This window comes from Microcebus murinus, chromosome 1 (assembly GCF_040939455.1).
Source record: "Microcebus murinus isolate Inina chromosome 1, M.murinus_Inina_mat1.0, whole genome shotgun sequence".
NCBI lineage: Eukaryota > Metazoa > Chordata > Mammalia > Primates > Cheirogaleidae > Microcebus > Microcebus murinus.
This window is the reverse complement of record NC_134104.1, coordinates 158,180,776-158,203,063: the sequence shown is the minus strand read 5'-3', so window position 1 is coordinate 158,203,063 and position 22,288 is coordinate 158,180,776. Positions and strand designations below refer to the sequence as shown.

The window sequence follows — 22,288 nt, the reverse complement described above, 5'->3', positions numbered from 1 at the left end:
AGCATGTGTTAAGCATTGTTATGTGTTAAGCACTATAGTAGGTACCCTGAGTGGGGTCCCTGCTCTCAGGAATTGCATGGTAGTGGGGAGATAGCATGTGCACTCAACTGACTGTACTGCAAGGCAGTCTTTTTAAACATCAAAGAAAGCTTCATGGAGGAAGCTGCTTTTGAGCTGGACCTTCACACATGGGTGGGCAGAGGTGAAATGTGTATGTGTGGTGGAAATGGGCATTCGTGATGGCAGGAAGGAGGAAAATTTGCTTAGGGCCTATTATTAATATATGCCCATCAGTATGTTGCAATTGGGAATGTAGAGATAGCTGGGGTCCTTAGGTTGGCTGGACAGTTGGGGAGCAGAGAGAAAGCAAAAGGTAGAAGGAGGTGATGAAGGGAAGTAAACCTGGCCTGCTGGGCTAGGGCCAGGTGGCAGTGGCTCCAGTGCTGTGGAGTTTGGGCTTAATTCAGGGGCACTAGAACCTAGTGAAAGGTTTTTGAACAGTGCCATGATTTAAATGCCTGTGTTGTGCTTACCATCTGTTAACAGATTTTTAGTATCTCATTTTCTTTCATTTAATCCTCACACCAGGCCAGGCATCATGGTGGCTCACACCTATAATCCTAGCACTTTGGCAGGCTAAAGCGGCAGGATTGCTTGAGCTCGGGAGTTTGAGACCAGCCTGAGCAAGAGTGAGACTCCTTCTCTACTAAAAATAGAAAGACTTAGCTGAACATGGTGGTGCATGCCTGTAGTCCCAACTACTTGGAAGGCTGAGGCAGAAGGATCGCTTGAGCTGAGGAATTTGAGGTTGTAGTGAACTATGATGACACCACTGTACTCCAGCTTGGGTGACAGAGCAAAGCTCTGTCTCAAAAAAAAAAAAAAATCCTCACCCCATCTCCATGAGATAGGACTTCTTATCCCATTTTTCAGATGAGAAAACCAAGGCTTAGCAAAGTTAATTGACAATGGCCTTTGCACAGATAAGTGTAGTTTGAGTCCCTGTCTCCAAACTTGACTCTAAAGCTCAAACCTACAATGAGCGGCATCAGCTAAAGAGAAAAAGTTGGAGGCAAAAAAACACAGTAGAAGGCTGTGGCAGTTGTGTAGGTGAGAAGTGATGAGGGCAGGGGGAGGGGGGGATGTGGGAGGACAGGCAAAGCTGGGCAGTCGCTCGCCCTGGAGCAACTGACAGTGGCAGGGAGAGGAAGAGTGCTGTGTGAGGTGGTGGAGGTGATGGAGGGCAGGGGACAGGACTGTGGCCTCACACTCCCTGGTGACTCTTGTCACTGCGGTAAGGATGTGGCTGCCTGGATCATCTTGAGTCAGAAGAGTTTGGGAAGTGGACGAGTGACTCAGGTGAAAGCATGATGAGCCTCTGAGTTCTGATTCCAGACCTTCTGCAGAGTTACTGCCCATCACCTCTCACCATCCAAACCTCAGTGTCTCCATCAATACAGTAAGGCAGTCGAAAGGCTTGTTAGGGAGTTCTGGAGAATTCACAGCCATTTAAACCAGCTCAGCAGTACCAACCTGGCTCTTTTGAACATCCTGAGTGACAAATCCAATGTGAACTTCCATTCTGAATAGAATGGTAAAAGTCCACAGAATATGCTTCCTCCTTTCTACCACTTAGCAGGTGCCTCTCAGGGGAACCTCAGTCTCAGATTGGACTTCCTGCCTCTGTGTCCTAAAGAGCACTTGAGAAAGCAGTGTGGCCCACTCCTTCTGAACCACAGGCCCATTTAAACTGAAGGCATTAGGAGAAAGGAATGCACAGGTAGGAGCTTTCAGATTAGATACACTGTCATGATTTCACTCTTCTAGAGAACTTTTTCTTCAAAGAGCTCAATCATTTTTGCAAATCCATTTACAACCTACTGACAGGTATTCCTCACAAGAGCTTCGTGGGCAAGCTATAACTTTTCGTTTCCTTTGAACAGAGCACATGTACTGCTTCATGGACCCCTCAGAGGACCATGGTAGCATGGGGACGGGGAGAGTATGGGAGAGAGAAGGTGCTGTGCCCACATCCCCACGGAAGCCACGCTGGCTGATGATGTGGTCCACAGTGCCCCCTAGTGGTGCGAAGTTAAATGGTGCTCTTTGTTCTAGGGACATGAGATGGTCTGTTTTAAACATCTTGTGGCCCAATTTCCTTTTTATTGGGGAAGATTTACATCTGAGCTAGAGCCACCCTAGCATCTGTTGCAGGCTCAGTAAACCCTGAAGGCAGCACAGTTTGAAAAGGTTCAGGCCTGTCCTCCCAGTATCTGGAAAAAAGATTCAGAAACCAAGGAGTGAGGAGAATGAGGACTAGAAATGATCCTTGTTTTCAGAGGTACTCTAGACTTGCCCTAGCTTACATGGTAGCCACCAGCCATATGTAGCTATAGAGCATTTTGGAATGTGGCTAGTCTGAATTGAGATGAGCTGTACATGCAAAATACACACTGAATTTCAAAGACTTAATATGAAAAAAATACTTTTTTTTATGTTGATTACATGTTAAAATGCTAATATTTTGGTTTAATGAAATATATTAAAATTAATTTCATCTATTTATTTTTCCTGTTCTCTGTGGCTGCTAGAAATTTTATTATTACATTTCTATTGGATAGCATTGCTCTACACAGATGGACTTAGCCAAGAGTAGGGGCCCATGTGATCAAGGCTGGGTCCAGACCTACCCTTCAGCCAACTTCCACAGCTGAGGCCAGCCTTTTGGAGAGGTGGAGAGGGCTTGGCCTTGGTGATTCACCCCTCCCTCCCAAAGAGCCCCTTGAAATCCCACCTCTCAAAAGTCATGACTTTGGATAATCACCGCTTTTCAAAATGCAAGTACCCTAGGATTAAGAGCCTCACCCCTAGACTGGACATTCTGGGATCCTGGATGCCTACAAGATAGAGGAGAGGGCTCTAGAGAGAACTTTGAGGTAGGAAAATAGGAGGTGGAGGACACCGAATCCCCTTGGCTGCCTCACTCCTGCATTTTGTGGTCAGCTCTATGGCTGTGAGGCCACCCGTCGCATAGGTTGACTTCTTCCCTATCTCAGTGTGTGCTTGTCCTTAGGAAATGGGCAGTTTTGTGCCCCTGGGAGTTTTAGAAGAGTCATATCAGAAGTATTATTTTTTCCTTTCCTCTGTTGTACCAATTCTGAGTGGTTTACCTAACCTTGGAAGGCTAAATTTCTTTTGAAATACACAAGCACAGTTCCTGTGCATTATGTAAAAGAGCCCTGATGGCTGAACACAGTGTTACAATGTGGGGTATATGGAGTGGAATTTGTTCTGCAGCTTGGCATGCGTCAGACAGTTTTTAAGGGAAGAACTGACTGCGAGCTGTGTTAGGCGTGGTCAGTGTGTTGTGTGAGCCTCCAAAGGGACAGCAGCGATTCTTTAGAGGTCTCAGTGCATGAATCCTGGGCAGGTCCCTGACAGACTTCGTTTTCATGTTTAGTCGTGAACGTGCTTTCCAGTATGTGTGTGATGTGTTCTGTGTGCTTGATATTAAACGAGGATTCAGTGGGACTATCCAAATTGGGACTTAGGGACCAGAATGAGTTTGCCTCTCATGTAGCATTGTATTCTTAGTCTTGAAATGCTTGGGGATTTTTGCTTTGTTTTATTTTGTTTTCTCCTTCTAGAATTTTGTAAACTGGAAAGAGGCTAAATTGACTTGGAGTTTTTTCAAACAGTCTTTCTTGAAACAGATTTTGACAGAAGGTAAGTAAAAGTCCCTCCGAGCAGTTGGGAGAACATAGCAGAAGGCAGTTTCACAGGAATGCTGATTACCTGCATCCAGGCCACCTGTTTTCTTAAATAGGGAGAGAGAAACCGACATTTATGTAGTTTTGTACTTCACTTAATTTGTCTAATTTAAATCTGTCCACAGCCTTGTAAGAAAGATATTGTCCCCCTTTATTATGAGTGAGGAAACTGAGGGTCTATGCAGTTATAGAACTTCTTCAGGGTTTAATAGTAACAAGAAATAGCTTAATTGGGATCCAAGTCTAACTCCAAAACCCTATTGTATCATTTTAACAAATCTATTATAAAAATATTACATCAGTTACAGAAAACACTTGGAAAATAGAGAAAACTATCCATAATCTCATTATATTATCTTAACTTTTTATCCATTTTCTTCTTTTTTAAATTATTTTAAGTAACAGATTTTCATCATTTTATCTTCTTAAGCAAGTGATAGTTTGGTCTGCCTTCTGGCTTCTGTTCTTCCTGTTTAACAGTGACAGAGGCCTCAGTGCAGGGGGCAAGCAGGTCGCTGAAAGCCCGTCTGTCTAGGTTTTGTATGTTTGTGGGTTGGTTTATTTGCATCCAGCTTTATTTCCAAGAATGAGATTTTAAGGTGGCTATAGGCTGCCGAAGGTAGTAGTTTCTCTCTACATATAAATTTCATGTCTATACATCTATATATCTATTACTGAACTTATTTCTTAATCTTTTTAAAAGTTATCTTTTAATTATAAAAGTATTATAGTCCTGTTACCAAAAAAATTGGAAAACAGAAAAAAGTTACCTATAATCTTAGCATTCTAAAATAACTATTGTTATTATCTTGTAATTTTCTTTCTCCCCCATTTTTATTTTTTGTTGATTGTTTCTCCAGAGGAAGGCAACTCCCGTCATGCCTTGCTTTCCCTGTGTGTGAGCAGAGGAATAAGACCTGGGAAGTGTCTGAGGGCTCTCTGAGCTTTGAGAGCACGTGTTTCTAGCCTGAGCTTGTAACTCTGACATTACCAAAGTGAAACTGTTCCAAGGACTTCTGGGGGAAAGGGAGGGTCAGAAGCCTTGGGAAAGCTGAGTGAACTGCCTGAGCTATACGCTCCTTGAGAGCAGAGCAGGGACTGTGTTGGTCTCCTCTGTCTTGCCACTGGGCCTGGCACATGGCAGCTATTCGATGTGTGTTGTTAATGGAGTAAGAAAAGCAACAACAGAAGGTAGCTGTAGTGAAAGTGTGTATTATGATAGTTCACATTGTTCTCAGAACAAGATAATCAATGGAGTTTTGGAAAGGACAATTGCTAATATGTACTCTTTTTCCTCCTAAGGTTTTAAGAGAAGTTTAAATAGTTTAAGGGAATGGATCCAGTCCAAGTAATGGCCCTAAATTGTTTGTCTGAATTGCAGTCTCTAGACATATATTTGCAGCAGCAGGTTTAAGTTAGCCACACACTAAAGCCTCTAAGCTTGACCTTAATGCAATGCCAGGTGCCTGCTCCACCGCTGGGCCACCCTGGCCTGAGCCACCCTAGATGGCAGAAGGCCATTAGGAACTTCTTAAGGCCTCCGTCTCCATCGCTGTGAAATAATAAGCAAGTGGCTTGACCAGGACCACCAGATTCTTTATGTCTTTAAAAACTACTGCTCCAGGCTAGGTGTGGTGGCTCACACTTGTAATCCTAGCACTCTGGGAGGCTGAGGCAGGAGGATCACTTAAGCTCAGAAGTTTGAGACCAACCTGAGCAAGAGCGAGATCCTGTCTCTACTAACAATAGAAAAATTAGCCATGCATGGTGGCGCATGTCTGTAGTCCCAGCTACTCGGGAGGCTGAGGCAGGAGGATCGCTTGAGCCCAGGAGTTGGAGGTTGCAGTGAGCTAGGCTGATGCCATGGCACTCTAGCTGGGCTGACAGAGTAAGACTGTGTCTCAAAGAAAGAAAGAAAAAATCTACAGCTCTAAAAATGTTGAAACCACTTTTTGTCAAAGCAAAAATGTATGTACTGTTACCTTCTGCCCCCACATTTCTCGAACACTGTGTGCCACGTGCTGAGAATGCGGAGATGTATGAATAACAGGTGGTGGCCTCAAGGAGCTCATGCTCTCACCAAGATGCAGACCTTTGCGTGGCTCACTCTTCCCGGGCTGTGAGGGCTGTAGTACTTGGAGACAGGAACTCATTCACAAGTCCCTTGAGCACCCTGTCATTCATTTCCTGGAGCTATGCTAGGAAACCAGTGTCATAGAGATGACTGAGATGTGGTTCCTGCCCTCAGGGAGCTTACCGAATATGGGAAGGACAGGCCTATTCTGTCAAAGAGAGGGTGCTGCAGAGAAGTGGAGGGCCTTGAAGGCTGTAAATTAAAAAGAGAGAGAGAGAGAGAGAGAGAGAGGGTCCTGCAGAAAAGTCATTCTAGGTGGTGGGAATACCAAGAGCTGAAGCCCAGAGCCCGCTGTGCCCAGCCTGACTCAGAGCAGCGGAGGGCTCAAACTCTCCGGTAGGTAGGATGTAGCAGAGGATGACAATGTGACGGGGGTGAGGTTGGTGAAGGGAGGCCAAAAGGTAGCTTGAGGTCAGTGTATAAAGGTCTCAAATGCAAAATTAAGGAGCCTGGACTTTTTGCAAACACTAAAGAGCCATTTAAAGGTGTGGTAGCAGGGATTGACCTAAAAGCTATATCTGCAAAAGCCACGACTGTTAGTAGTGAGAGTGGATCAGAGCAGCACAGAGATACAGGCCTGGGAGGACCTGCAGAGATCCCTGCCACACATACAGTGGCAGGGAACTTGTTAGGAAGGCAAGGCCAGAGGAGAGGCTTAGGAGAAGATCATTACTGCTTCTATCCTCTTAATGTTTTCCTTTTTCAGCAAGTTGCCAGAAGGCAAAAATTTCCCCGTTAGGGTGGTAGGCACTATTTAGTGCTCCATCCCCTTAGTGGTCAGTGCTTTTAACTCTTGAATAAGAAAATTCATGGAAGCCAAGGGGGTGGGGCTCCAGGCTGGCATCTTCACCTTGAAGGCATTAGACTGTCTTAGATTTCAATCATGAACTCAGGCTCCAGAGCTGCCAGCCTCCAGAGAGCTCTCTCCACCCTGCGAGGAACCTTTTGATGAGCCTATATACATAATGGTGGGCATTTCATTTCACAGATAATTTGTACTCAGATTATCTGACCTCCCTTAAAACTTGGGACAGTTATTTTCATTATTAACGTTTTAGTAATCTCCACATACTTTTTTTTTTTTTTTTTTTTTTTGAGACAGAGTCTCACTTTGTTGCACAGGCTAGAGTGAGTGCCGTGGCGTCAGCCTAGCTCACAGCAACCTCAAACTCCTGGGCTCAAGCAATTCTTCTGCCTCAGCCTCCCGAGTAGCTGGGACTACAGGCATGCGCCACCATCCCCGGCTAATTTTATATATATATATATTAGTTGGCCAATTAATTTCTTTCTATTTATAGTAGAGACGGGGTCTTGCTCTTGCTCAGGCTGGTTTCGAACTCCTGACCTCGAGCAATCCGCCCGCCTCGGCCTCCCAGAGTGCTAGGATTACAGGCGTGAGCCACCACGCCCGGCCTCACATACTTTTTTTAGAACTTATTTTTAGACTTAAAAAACTTTTTTTGTTTGTTTGTTTGTTTGTTTTGAACTAAGGCTGCTCCAGTATTTTGTTGCTTTTAATGTAACTGGCTTGAAGATTTGTTGTCAGTGAAGCCCTCAACACTTTCCAAAGTGTTACTGGAGATTATTTGAAATCAGCATTAGGACAAGGAACATTCCTTTAACTGATTATCTGATTTTCTCCTGTGAGAATATTCCTCAACTGGAAAAGTTAATAGATGACAAGAGAAAGGAAACTAGAAATGAATGTACATTTGGAATGCTAATTATTTTGCTTTTTCACTTATAGGTGAACGATACATGATGACATTTTTGAATATTTTAAATTTTGGCGATCAGGGTAAGGTAAAATTCTGTAGTGTTTTAATTAAAGGTGAATACTGTTAATAGATACTTCTAATATTTTTTCTTTAGTTTGATATATTTAATGAAATATAACCCTGAAGATTGTAAAAATAATGAATCCTGAAGATTTTAAATTATAGGTCTTTGTAAATGAATGCTACGTGCTAACTATACCCTCTGATGTGACTTGGGTAGCAGGTTTTCTTTTGAGAATCCTGCCCTCTACCCTGCTTTCTGTGCTGATTTTCTGGGGTAGGAGGGGTGCCAGGAGAGGGGAAAAGGGAGCTCACCATCACAACCACAAGAATCTACCCCATGTTTCTGTGGCTGGCTGGTCTTTTTCAGCATTTTCATATTTTTAAAAATATAATCCCAAAGTAATGGATATAAAAATAGAAAAAAATCAACTTTGCGTTAATGACTTTTATAAGAAAGTGCTGGTGATGGAAACATTCTGTATCTTGACTGTATTAATGTGAATATCCTGATTGTAATATTGTATTAACACTGTAGTTTTGCAGGATGTTACCATTTGGGGAAACTGGGTAAAGGGTATATGGGATCTCTCTATTATTTATTATATTTCTCTGTGTATCTACAATTATCTCAAGATAAAGTTTAATTAAAAATATTAAATGAAATGTAACCAAAATCTTTGTACCCTCATAATACCCTGAAATAAATAAATATATATATATAAATAAATAAATATATATATATATATATATATATATATATATATATATATATATATATATACAGGATCACCACAAAAGAAAATATATGTATATTAAATGAGATAAACAATTTTAATAGTGCTGTGAAAATTAAAATAGAGAAATCAGTATGATTGTTGTTTCTTCCTGTTTGTTTTGTAGGTGTGTATGATATAGTGAATAATCTCGGCTCCCTTGTGGCCAGGTTAATTTTCCAGCCAATAGAGGAGAGTTTTTATATATTTTTTGCTAAGGTGCTGGAGAGGGAAAAGCATGCCACACTTCAGAAACAGGTAGTGTTGGTTCCTATGTCGTCTCGCAGGTGAATTCTCCCTCTAATTGCAAGACAAATGGATAGGAATGTGGAGGAGCTGATAGGTTTCATTCTCTCTCATTCTGAGTGATGGCAGGATGCAGAGTTCACTCTTCTTTTATGGCCTTCTCCCTTCTCTCTCAGCTTTCCTAACCTCCTTCCCCTTGTCCTTCTCCATGACCTTCCTCTTGACCCAGCCCTCTCACAGCCCTCTACAGCTGTCCCAGTGCAGTGCAGATGCCCTCCCATGGGCCAGTCTTGGGCATAAGAATGAGGTTGCCTCCCCTATCATCTGATTCTCAATAACCGAAGGATGCAGAAGTTGGAGCAAGGCTAACCTAGGGGATGGGAGGAAAGAGTGTGGTCACTGGGTTTTACTCATCACACCAATTGTTTAAGCTTCTTAAGACTGTGACTTGCCTTGAGCTGCATACTGACCAGGAGAATCTACATTCTCTGGTTGGTAAATACAGAAGAGATTTTGTTTTTAGGAACTTCACTTTTTCTAAAACCATTGAAAATGTCTGACTTAGAACTAAAAGTAAGTTAATTTGGTCTCTTACATGCCTTATTAGATATTTTGCAAAATATAGTTTATGCATGATATCTCAAAACGAGCTAATCTTGTTCTCAGTCTGATTTAGAAATATTTTCCTGAGTATACATTGACAGTAACATCAGAGTTTTGAGTAGTCAGGAGAAACACAGAGCTGGCTAGCATATTTGAAAACTTGCTGCCCACTTAATAAATATCAGAGGGCAAAGTGAAGGCACTTGAAACAATTTATCCTAAATGAGTTGAAAACTAAACCTCCCCCATACCACCTAAGGAGATACACACTGTCTTTTCCCCTTCATTTGCTAATTGACACAAAACCAAACATAGGCCCCAGAAAAACAGTATACTTCTCACCCAATAGAAAGAGGGAGAAGGCCAGACCAGAAGGTTTCTTCAGCTCGTGATTCATCGGACTTCTTACCTCTCACCCTGGCCCCAGGAGGACATTGCTGTGGCTGCCATGGTCTTGGAGTCCCTGCTCAAGCTGGCCCTGCTGGCTGGCCTGACCATCACCGTTTTTGGCTTTGCCTATTCTCAGCTGGCTCTGGATATCTACGGAGGGGCCATGCTTAGCTCAGGATCAGGTACGTGCAAGAGTTTTGCCAGACTTGTTCTAATTGCCAAACTGAAATAGAAGAGTCATGAATTCAAGGACCTGTGCACACACAGTTGCTCTCTGTGTCAGTGTAGGGAAAACTGTCTGGGGGACTGTTCCCCTCAAGTTCAGGTGCTCAAGGTCCAGTCAAGGGCTTTGGCACCAGGGGGATCAGTTCCCCAACCTCACTTGGAGAAGTTATGACTCCTCCCCGCCGTTGGCTTTCCTCTCAGGCCTAGAATGTGTTTTGCCAAGCGCTTCCCTGTGCTCTCTCTGGGGTGAGGGAGGAAAGCAGAGGGCAGGCTCTAATGAGTCTCCCCTTGCTACTAAACACATCTGAAGGTAGTAAATGCCACATAAATCTCACGGCCAGATGCATAAAAGCCTCTGAAGGATAACCCAGAGCCATTTGCAGAGAATAAAATTGATCTCAGCAAATAAAATGGTATGTTTAATCCAGTGACTCTTGGTTTTTAAAGAAGAAAAGTATTGAATGTGTCTAATTTTGAAACACCAGGACACTGAGAATCTCACAGCACTTGTTAGGCCTTAGGGACTTCACCAATTTAAAAATGTGGTGGCTGTAAACTGGCAGTCTATTTGTAGTGTTTCATCTTGGGTTTACCAAAGATGTTTTTAATTTCTCAGGTCACTAGACAAGAACTCTGAAGATTCTTTCTGCCACCCCATCTCAATATAAAGGGCTTTGTCAACGCCATTTTACAGGTTCACTGGCATGTCATAGTCTCCGCTACAATGGGGCCCAAACTTGGTATTAGGGGAAGAAGGGCCAAGTTTCTACACTAGAGCAAAGGTCATTAAGTTTGGAGAAACACCTGCTGTGAAGCCAATGAAGTGGTTTGCAGCTCCCTGCAGCTTGTGCTGTGAGAAGTACATTTCCATCAGGCAACTGCAGGGAGGCCTCATTAGGAAGGCATTAGTAGGTTTGTGTGCAGAGGTGGGGAACTCAGCTATCTCATAGCAGTTCTGCCCCTTTAGAAAGCAATCACCAAGGAACAGCCTTTAATGTAATATAATCACAAGACTTTGCCATGAGGAGAGGGCTGTCCTGTTATTACTATGTTCACCTGGCAGAGTATTTAATCACAAAAGAGATAAATATGATAACCAAAATGTCTCTAAAAAATTAACTAATTTTTATAAAGAAGAGATAAAGTACTGCAATTGTGTAATCTATTTACTCAATTGAGGTGCTAGTGCCCGTTTTGAGCACTGATAATAGATTTGTTAGTTTAAAAGGTCAGTGTTAATTGGGTTCTAAGGTAATATGTTTGAGTCATTAATAATTTTAGACTCAAAAATATGCTCTCCCAGTCTCATCTTCAGAGAGAACAGAGTCTGGAGAATGGTTCTGGTTTCTTGGTCTTTTTTTTCTCCAGACAGGGTCTCGCTCTGTTGCCCAGGCTGGAGTGCAGTGGCTCAATCATAGCTCACAGCAACCTCAAACTCCTGGTCTCACACAGTCCTGCCTCAGCCTCCCGAGTAGCTGGGAATACAGGCACACTACCATACTCAGCACACACACCATCTTTTTTGATCATTTAAATACTTCACAAAACTCGACTTTGTCCAGAAAGTCTTTCTGGATTAACAGAAAAGAATGGCAACTTTCCATAGCTTAGCCCCATCAGCTTAGTTTTTAAAGTGAAACTTGCAACACTGCTGTCCCCAGTTGTCCCCAGTTGTGTATTTGTTTTTGTCTTTACCCTTGAAGCAGACGTACTGTGACCTGTACTGACCATCTCCAAATGTTGGACTTGGACATGGCACAGACAGCCCTCTGTATAGCGTGTGGTTCTGCTTTCATTGTTTGGGATTAGCACTGCATATAATTAGGGGTTTTGTAAGTGCTCTGCTGGCTTTTCTCAGAAATCCTTCTCACACCCAGGTCTTCCATCCTTAAGAAAAACATATTCACTGAATTTCCCTAGGATTTCTCACATTTATCTCTTAGGTACTTCTCTCTTGCTCCTTTCCTTTCCTTTTCAAAGGTTTTTTCTTCTCTGTCCCCTTACATTAGTTTTCTAGTGCTGCCATGACAAGATACTACAGACTGGATGGCTTTAAACAACAGAAATGTATTGTTCTGGAGGCTAGAAGTCCGAGATCATGGTGTCTGCAAGGGCTGTGCTCTCTGATGGTTCCAGGGGAGGGTCCTTCCTTGCCTCTTGTAGCTTCTGGTGTTCCTTGGCTTGCAGCCACTTCACTCCAGTCACATGGCTGTGTTCTCTCTGTGGGTCTGTCTCTGGGTCCACATGTCTCCTTTTTATAAGGACAAGTCAAATTGGATTAGGGCCTACCCTAATAACTTCATTTTAACTTGATTTGTCTCTGTAAAGATTCTGTTTCCGGCCGGGCGCGGTGGCTCACGCCTGTAATCCTAGCACTCTGGGAGGCCGAGATGGGCGGATTGCTCGAGGTCAGGAGTTCGAAACCAGCCTGAGCAAGAGGGAGACCCCGTCTCTACTATAAATAGAAAGAAATTAATTGGCCAACTAATATATATACAAAAAATTAGCCGGACATGGTGGCGCATGCCTGTAGTCCCAGCTACTTGGGAGGCTGAGGCAGGAGGATTGCTTGAGCCCAGGAGATTGAGGTTGCTGTGAGCTAGGCTGACGCCACGGCACTCACTCTAGCCTGGGCAACAAAGCGAGACTCTGTCTCAAAAAAAAAAAAAAAAAAAGATTCTGTTTCCAAATGAGGTCATATTCTGAGTTACTGGTGGTCAGGATTTCAACATATCTTTTTGGGAGAGACACAGTTCAAGCCCATAACACCCCTCAATTCAATGCACACTGAAAGGTTCTGTCCTTGAATTCCCCAAATTGACTCACAGACCTTGTACTGAGTCACTGCTTTGTGCCAGAGTTTGTGTTCTCTGGGGCTCAAAGCAGCTCACTGTCCACTTCAGACACGCCCACACATGCTGTTAGCATTCAGGTGCCAAGTAAGAGGGGTCCCATCCTGTCTGCTGCTGCCAGGGAGAGGAGGATGGGGCAAAGCAAGATGCACACTGGGCATAGCCCTGAGCCACTTAGAGGCAGAGCCTGGTCCCTGCCTCCTCTCCCAGAGCCACCCTTAGTTGGGGCCAGGGCCAAGCTACTTTCTGCAGCAACCTGACAAATGAAATGCAATGTGACATGATAAAATGTGGAATCCAAGAGGGCCATGGAAAATAGTTTTTTATTAGGCAACAGGGCTGCCCTGTTATAATTTTGTGACTGCCATAAAACTGTTTAGGGTCCCCACAGCATGGGGATCTTTTATATTAAACAGTTTCACAAACCCCGAATGAGTTCCAGATTCTGAGACTCTGGAAATTCAGTCCCCCCTCCTTTTCTTTTAGTGGCGAAGTTTTTTCTTTGTTGAGGTATAATTTACGTAAAATAAAATGCTGTTCTCTTAAGAGCATAGTTTGATGAGTTTTGACAGTTAGAACATTTCCATTACCCCAGAAATTTTCCCAGGACCCTTTCTGGTCAGTGGCCCCCACCACCTCAGAGACAACCACTCTTCTGATTGTTATCACCATAGATTAGTATTGCTTTTAAAAAGAGTTAGAGAACAATGAAATCATATAGCATGCGTGCTTTTGTATTTGGCATATTTCTTTCAATACAGTTTTTGAGGTTCATCCATGGTTTTTGCATGGATCAGTTTTTTTCTCTTACGGAGAACTATTCCTTTGTATGGATGGTCTACAGTTTATCTTTTCTTCTGTTATGATCAATTTTGGCTATTATGAAGAAAACTACTACACGTTTTTGTACAAGTGTTTTGTGAGCATGTGCGTTCATTTCTGTTGGATGTATACCTAAGGGGTGCAATTGCTGGGCTTTACGTTGGGTGTATGTTTATTTTGTTAGGTGTTTGATAATAGCTCTTTTGAAAGAGGGGGATCAATCCCATTTGTAAGGCTCCTGTTTTCTGGTTAGCAGAGTTTTCCAAAGCTTGTTAGGTATAGCACTGCATTACTTTGTTTTAGAAGAAAATACCATTATGGCTCTGGTTCTCACTGCAGATTTGTGAATGTTCTGTGTCAGTAGTTTCCTGCTGGTCCTGGACCCTGAGCTTTTCCTGAAAGTCTTTTCTTCAGGACCTGCTCAACCGAGATTCCCTTAACATGTCGGGTCCCTAGTGTCTTTGAGTTCAAACTAGTCAGCCTCTTTGTGCTAATTGAAAAAGTGAACAGATTTGCTTGCTGGCCAGATAAGCTTCTAGTTATTCAGCAAGAGATCTGTATATTTAGTCATAATTGCCCTTTAGTTTTTAGCTGATTATTTAGTCAATGCTGTGGAATTCTGGGAGTCCTTCCAGATAATTAAGACTGTAGGCTCTAGCATGCAGTCTGCCCACTGATGATACTAGCAGGTCTCGTGGCCCAGTTCTTATGCTCACTGAGCACTCAGCTGAGCTAAGGGCTCTCATTTGGGCTCTGGAGCCTTAGTGTGTTGTTTCCTTGTAGGTCCTGTTTTGCTGCGTTCCTACTGTCTCTACGTTCTCCTGCTTGCCATCAATGGAGTGACTGAGTGCTTCACGTTTGCTGCCATGAGCAAAGAGGAGGTCGACAGGTAGGTGACCTAGAAGGTACACTTTGTTTGCTACACAGTGGTTGAGAACTAGAATCTAGACCAACAGGTCCTAGCTCAGACTGATGAGATTCTCCTAGACCCCCTGTCCCCTCCTAGCCCACCTGAATCAGAATTTCATGTGCCACTATAATAAACTTGAGGAAAAGATAGGATAAAAAAATAAATAAAATAATAAAAAAAAAGAATTTCAGGAGGCTTGAGCCAGGGCATCTATTTTATTACACAGCTCCAGGCAGTTCTGATTCTAGGGCTGTGGAAACTGCTGTTCCAGAGCAGCTTTCCCAGTAACGACTCTGCTGAGCACTGTGACGCGGTGCGCACTTAGGGCATGTACCTGAAACAAGCGTTCACAGAGCAGGAAGTACCCTGATTCTGCACAGGACACACCGATGCCGTCTATTTTATTTTTCAAAAATGCCATGTCATAACCTACTAAATTGATTTCCCAGCCTTCTAGTAGGTCACAACTCACTGTTTTAAAATAGTGGTCTAGACCTGGTTTTCACCTCCGATAGTTAAACGTATAGCTGTGGAACTGCTTTGAGACTATCCTTTTATGCTCCCCCATGGATGAAAAGGTCTATTTAAGTTTAGCTTTGAAAATATAGCATTTTTATTTGAAAACTGCTTCTAACATTGAATAATTTAAAAATATAATTTAAAACGTGACCGGGCGCGGTGGCTCACGCCTGTAATCCTAGCACTCTGGGGAGCCAAGGTGGGAGGATCGCTCAAGGTCAGGAGTTCGAAACCAACCTGAGCAAGAGTGAGACCCCATCTCTACTAATAATAGAAAGATATTAATTGGATAATTAAATTCATATAGAAAAAAAAAATAGCCACGCATGGTGGTGCATGCCTGTAGTCCCAGCTACTCGGGAGGCTGAGGTAGAAGGATTGCTTAAGCCCAGGAATGTGACGTTGCTGTGAGCTAGGCTGATGCCATAGCACTCTATCCCAGGCAACAGAGTGAGACTCTGTGTCAAAAAAAATAAATTAATTAATTTAAACAATAAATAAATAAAACATGCTATGTGAGGCATGGTAGCATAGCAGAAAGAGCCTGGACTAGGAGTATATCTCTTCGAAGGGACTCTTGGTACAGTAACTTTAGCATTAATGTTGAGGGGATAGGCCGGGCGCGGTGGCTCACGCCTGTAATCCTAGCACTCTGGGAGGCCAAGACAGGCGGATTGCTCAAGCTCAGGAGTTCGAAACCAGCCTGAGCAAGAGCAAGACCCTGTTTCTACTATAAATAGAAAGAAATTAATTGGCCAACTAATATATATAGAAAAAACTAGCTGGGCATGGTGGTGCATGCCTGTAGTCCCAGCTACTCGGGAGGCTGAGGCAGCAGGATTGCTTGAGCCCAGGAGTTTGAGGTTGCTGTGAGCTAGGCTGATGCCATGGCACTCGTTCTAGCCTGGGCAACAAAGTGAGACTCTGTCTCAAAAAAAAAAAAATGTTGAGGGGGTGAGTCAACACTAAACCCATTTAAAATGTTAAAAAAAAGAAACTTGCAACCAAATTATGAGGTAATATAGACAGTGGCTGGTTGCTTGCTTTCTTCTACTATTGCCTTGAACCAAAGGAAACAACTTTTTCAGTCATTTGTGCTGGAATTTTGATGCTATATAGACATCTATAACAGGCATCCTCAAACTATGGCCCACGGGCCACATGCAGGTGTTTTTGCCCGTTTGTTTTTTTACTTCAAAATAAGATATGTGCAGTGTGCATAGGAATTTGTTCATAGTTTTTTTTAAACTATAGTCCGGCCCTCCAATGGTCTGAGGGACAGTGAACTGGCCCCCTGTTTAAAAAGTTTGAGGATATTCATCTTCTACAGTTGTCTTAAAAGTAAAAATAAAAAATAAAAAATAAAAAATAAAAAAAAAAGAAAGAAAAAAAAAAAAAAAGTTTGAGGATCCCTGATCTAGAAAATTATTTTTATGGTATTAGTCAACATAGAAAAAAACAGAGCTACAGTACTTTCTAATACAGTTCTCATCTGAGGTAACTCACTTCCTCTTAAAGCATGATGTGACTTTGAGCTCAATCTTCAGACATGTATAAAACACAATAGCTCCAGTTCTATCTGGGCCCCCAGTGTTGGTCTGAGCACATGAAACGCCTGGGCTTATCACGGAGCCCGGCATTTTTTCCAGCCCTGTGTGTTTAACCAGACATAAAACTCTAACAAGGATTTTTATAGTAGAATAAATAGTTTAGTTAAATGTTACAATCGATTATAATGACTTTACATTGGACATTTCAGGTTCTGAATGGAAAAAAAAGTATTGATAACAACATGGGTTTTTACTTAACCATCTTCATGTTAACCAATGTTTTTTTAAATAAAAATAGAGCATTTGGTTGGATATGAAATATTAGAACATCCTTTGAATTGCAAGTTGCTCTTTTCTTAAAAAAATAATCTCATATATGGAATCTGATTGATGGATTTTTCATTATGCCCTATTGAATTTTCTATTTTCTTAAGGCTGTCTCCTTTTCTTTTGCTCATTTGACACATAATTTTGAACATCTGTTCTCTAACAGGCATTGTTTTAAGCTCTAGAAATACAGCAATGAACAAGACAGATGTGATCCCTGCTCTTCTGGCATTGGCAGTGGAGGAGGCAGATAGCAAACAAGTAAATTAATAAGAAAATGTTTCAGACAAGACCATAAGACACACAAAAAAATATATAAGGAAATGTGCTGATAAATAAAACAGAGTTAGATAGTGAGCAGTAGGTATCCTTTAGATTGTGTAAGCTGGGCAGGCTCCTATATCACAGTGGCATTTAAGCTGAGGCCTAGATGACCAAGAAGATGGTCAAAGATGGGGGCAGGCCAGGCGTGGTGGTTCACACCTGTAATCCCAGCACTTTGGGGGGCCAAGGCAGGAGGATCACTTAAGGCCAGGAGTTCCAGACCCCATCTCTACAAAAAATAAGAAAAATTAGCCAGGTGTGGTGGTACATGCCTGTAGTCCCAGCTACTCAGGAGGCTTAGGTAGGAGGAGCCCAGGAGTTCAATTTGCTTGAACCCAAGAGTTCAAGATTGCAGTAAGCTGTGATGAAGCCACTGCACTCTAGCCTGGATAATTGAGCAAGATCCTGTATCAAAAAAAAAAGATAGGGCAGAGCCTTCCAGGCAGAGGGGTGAGTAGTGCAAAGGCCCAAGTTGACAGCTCCTTTGTCTGATTTGTTGGCTCTTGAATGCCATCACTGCCTTCATAGTCAACAAAGGATAATCTTTCACTTTGGCACTTAAGAGATCAGTGCCATCTTTTTCATGGCTGCAAAGGCAATATTGTATGGCCATGCCTTGATGCATTCACCTGGCACCCACTGGGGGATGCTTCAGTTGGTGCTACAGTTGGGATCCTTGACCATTCATCTTTTAATAAGTCTGATTTTAAGTCCCAAGTCATCTTTGGACTGTGGAAAAATAAGCATTCATAAATAATTTACTGTTTATGTTAACAAAGCCTTATAAAATAGTCATATTATCACTTATTAATCATTTTGCTTTGATTTAAAAGTAGTATTTTAATTGCATCTTTAAAATTCTCATTTTTTTCCTGAAGTAGATTATGCCCTTATAGCTATAGATTTGTGAATTTTGGAAAATTCAACAGCTGCAGAGCCCTCTTCTAGTGACAGACAGTGGACCTGTCATTATCAGCTTCTCCCAAATGGCCATACCAAAGAGGCTGCACTGTTGAATGCATCTCTGCTTGAATTAGCACGAATTAGCTATTGGTGGCCTGACAAGAGGCCTGTTTGCCGTTCTGTGGCAAACATATCTTTGCTCTTACTCTGCAAACCTATATTTTGCTCTTGCTCTGTAAACCTATCTTGTCCTTCCTCAATAAACTTCATTTCATGCTTGCAAAAATAATTAGCTATTAGTTTCATTCATTATTGTCATTTTACTTGAAGTTGGGTGAGAATGACTTTGAAAATTTGTGAATCTGTGGCTTAAACTCCAAGAATTAGTGTAGTAGACCTTTCTGAAATAGTTTCTGAAAAAATAACAGATTAAATATCTGCCTCTTTTTGAAAAAGAGGTCAAAGTACTGGTCTATGATGGATCCTACTTCAGTGGCTTGTTATGAAGTTGGCCATTCTGATTACTGATTAACAGTGAAAACACTGCCCCTATGTGGATGTGGACTATTGTGTTTCTATTGCTTATGAAAGGAAACTATCTCTGGACTAAGAAGTAAATAAACTCCCTCTCTGGAATCCTGGATGAAAGCACACCTCCCCTGTTGAAGTATAATATTATGTGTGTTTGTGTGTGGTATTATTCTTACCACCCACTTTGATAAAGTATATCTGCATAGAACCTTGGGATTCATCAGCCTAAGGACCTATACCTGGGCCTTTAGCGGAAACAGTGGCTTTCTCACCATCCCTCATGTGCAGAACCTGGGTGGTGGCCTCTGAGGTTACCTAACCTAGCAGACACAGCTTGGGAAGAGTTTGGTTCCCTCAACAACTATATACTTAAAAAAAAAATTTTAAGAGATGGGGTCTTGCTATGTTGCCCAGGCTGGTCTTAAACCAGGCTGGCTCAAGTGATCCTCTTGCCTCAGCCTCACGAGTAGCTGGGACTACAGGTGCGGGCCACCATGCCCAGCTTACAACTCTATACTTAGAGTGCCTGCTGTGTGCTAGGCAGAAACCAGTGTGGGGAATTTTGTTCATGGCTATACCATAAGCCTTTTGGAGGACCATGGCAGCTATTTTATGTTTACTGAGACTCAGTTTCCATTGCGGAGAACTGAAAATAACTAAGTGATATGCTGCTTCCACTTGGCTCCAGGACCCGAAGAGCTCTAGAGATACGGGGAGCAGGAGGGAAGATGTGTAAGAGTATGTATGGAAAACACCAAAGGCGATCCAGGCTTTGGTCCCAGTTCACATTTCGTTTTGGAGGCCACTTACTTGCTTGAGTGAAGTCCAGTGCCTAAGGTCACTGGTGCTGCATTTCCCAGGGAAGCAGCATGAGGTGCTGAAGCCTAGGGGCCAGGAGTTGGGCTGGAGTGTTGCCTTGCTCCTTACACAAATTACTCAGCCTCTCTGTGTTGGTCCCACGTCTGTGGCACAGATCCAAGCTCCACAGGGTAAGGGGCATGTGTGTTCATTCACCAGTGTGTCCCCAACACTACTCACAGGGCTTGTCACAGAGTTAGCATCCAATATATAATTATTACCCAGGTCACATTCTTGTGCCTCACATTGGAGATGAGCTGAACAGGATTTTTATGTATTTTGATCACAAAATATCACTTCACCAATTATTATTTTTAAAAAACATAAATATCTTGAGTTTATTTTCTTACTCTTCTGTGCAGAGGTCAAAGGGACAGAGAGTTTCCATGTTAATCCATGTAGCATCCCAGGTTATGAAAGCCTGGATTATGGGAATTCAGCTGGAGTTATAGGAACTCCGTTTCTTTCTGTGAGTTGATGTTCATGGCCACTTTCTTTGCAGCAATCTTGTCTTGGGGCAGGGTACCCACTATCTGGTTTATCTCCGTCTCCCCAGGTACAATGTCACGATGCTGGCCCTGTCATCCTCATTCCTGGTGTTGTCCTGTATCCTGACCCATTGGTGTGGCAGCGTGGGCTTCATCCTGGCCAACTGCTTTAACATGGGCATTCGGATCACACAGAGCCTTTTCTTCATCCACCGCTACTACCGAGAGAGCCCCTATAGGCCCCTGGCCGGCCTGTACCTGTCACCGGTCCTCCTTGGGGTGTTTGCCCTCAGTGGTGGGATTACTGGTGTTTCGGAGGTGAGACTTCCGGCAGTTTTCATACCACATGCTTCTGGGAGCCGTCCCACTGTCCTTCCCCTAGGCCTTCTTGCCCTGCCTAAACCAGCTGGACACATGTTTCCCTCCTCTTATCGCTTCCTCAGGCCTTCAGGTCAGCATCTTATGGTAGATGTGACAGAAGAATGTTTCTGATGGGGAGAGTGTAGACCCACAGTATGTAGTTGCCATGCCTTTTATCTGAGCTGGAGTCTGGAACTATAGCTGCCTTCCCTGGCTTGTCCCGGAGGAAGGAGGTGGAGACTGAGGAGTGGGCACTAACGATGGCTTCTCTCCCCAGGTCCTCCTCTGCTGTGAGCAAGGCTGGCCAGCCCGGCTGGCCCACGTTGCCGTGGGGGCCTTCTGTTTGGGAATGACTCTCGGAATAGCATGCCTCACGGAGACCAAGCTGGTGCATTTTCTCAGGACTCAGTTAGGAATGTCCAGACTCACTGACAAAACGACATGACTTCTCAGGTGTTTGACGCCTGTGGCACCAGGACCAGCCGTGGGCGATTCTGTGGGCGGAACACATGTTCTGCGTAAAAGCGCTCTGGGGGCTCTGAGGTGGAATGAGGGCGACCCAGGAGGTGAGATGTCAGAGAGAACCGCTGATGAAACACTTGCCATCCATTTGACGTCCCAAACGTGAAGGATGAGACTCATTTTGAAGTGAAGACCAAAAAGCCCTTTAAAAATAGATAAGACTTCTTTCATCATTTTTAATCAGCATTGTCTTTTTTTATTAAAAATGTATTAATTCCTTTTGGATGTGATTGACCTTTGGAGCTACGTGCTCCAACAAACTGTATCTTAGATGTTAATAGTTAACAATCATCTGGCCAAGAAGAAGAGATGTAGCCATCAGGAATATTTCATTTCTTCTGTGAAAGAAGGAAGGAGACAGGTTATTCACCAGACAAGAACGAAGTGCGGCCCTGGAGTTGTGGCTTTCCCCACGCCCACACCGTGGTCTGAGTCTTTGGAGAAGGAAAAATGTTACTCAGCGACATATCCAAGAATTGAGATCATGAAGCTGTCCCATCGTATTTCCCAGAGCAAGTTAGGGAGAGTGTCACCTGTCATGGTCCCACTGTGTCCCCCAGGCCAGCCTTACCCAGAGCAGGCCCTCGGGATTTGTTGGTTGAAGGGTGGGTGAAAGCTGGGTGGAGACTCCTGGTCTGGCCACCTGACAGAGGGGACTCTGAAGGACACTGATCCAGTGGGAGCTGCTTTGTCCCTTGAAGGGAGCACTGCTTTGCAGCTTCTGTGACTTCTCACGTGGAAATTGCACAGACAACAACTAAGGTCGAACCGATGTATCTCTTTGTCCTCAGAATAAGACAGGGTAAATTTTATATGGCAAGTATTGCTGAGTCAGGCCCCTTCCACTGACCCAACACTGGTCAGTACAACGGAATTCCAGCCCCAAGACAAGAGTGACAGGCTGGGGGGTGGTCCTCCAAGCTGCAGTGTGAGCCCAGGCTCTCTGCACCTTGCACCCTGTAACCTGCAGGTGAGATCATCGAGCATTGTTCCAGTGTGGTAAAGTGTTTTCCTTTTTTCATCAATGTATTAATTCCTTTTGGATATGATTGCCCTTTAGAACTATATACACAAACTATATCTTTTTTTTTTTTTTTTTTCTGAGACAGAGTCTCACTCTATTGCCTGGCTAGAGTGCCGTGGCATCAGTCTAGCTCACAGCAACCTCCAACTCCTGGGCTCAAGCGATCCTTTCGCCTCAGCCTCCCAAGTAGCTGGGACTATGGGCATGCGCCACCATGCCCGGCTAATTTTTTTTCTATATTTTTAGTTGGCCAATTAATTTCTTTCTATTTTTAGTAGAGGTGGGGTCTCACTCTTGCTGAGGCTGGTTTCGAACTCCTGACCTTGAGCAATCCTCTCGCCTCGGCCTCCCAGAGAGCTAGGATTACAGGTATGAG

General features: G+C 43.3%; 1 protein-coding gene across 3 annotated transcripts in view; it reads left to right on the top strand.

The window, feature by feature from the left end:
* The window catches only part of RFT1 (RFT1 glycolipid translocator homolog), a 36,165-nt gene extending 14,273 nt beyond the window's left edge, over positions 1-21,892 (top strand). For 2 of the 3 annotated variants that reach the window (XM_076008526.1, XM_012771584.3), the window contains 7 exons: positions 3,648-3,726; positions 7,652-7,702; positions 8,586-8,716; positions 9,657-9,879; positions 14,380-14,485; positions 20,075-20,324; positions 20,644-21,892. In XM_076008526.1, the coding sequence (XP_075864641.1) occupies positions 3,648-3,726; positions 7,652-7,702; positions 8,586-8,716; positions 9,657-9,879; positions 14,380-14,485; positions 20,075-20,324; positions 20,644-20,811 (1,008 nt within the window). In that variant the 3' untranslated portion in view covers positions 20,812-21,892. The remainder of the gene's footprint in view (positions 1-3,647; positions 3,727-7,651; positions 7,703-8,585; positions 8,717-9,656; positions 9,880-14,379; positions 14,486-20,074; positions 20,325-20,643) is intronic. The other variant, XM_012771585.3, reaches the window with a different exon arrangement.
* The last annotated feature ends 396 nt before the right edge of the window (positions 21,893-22,288 follow it).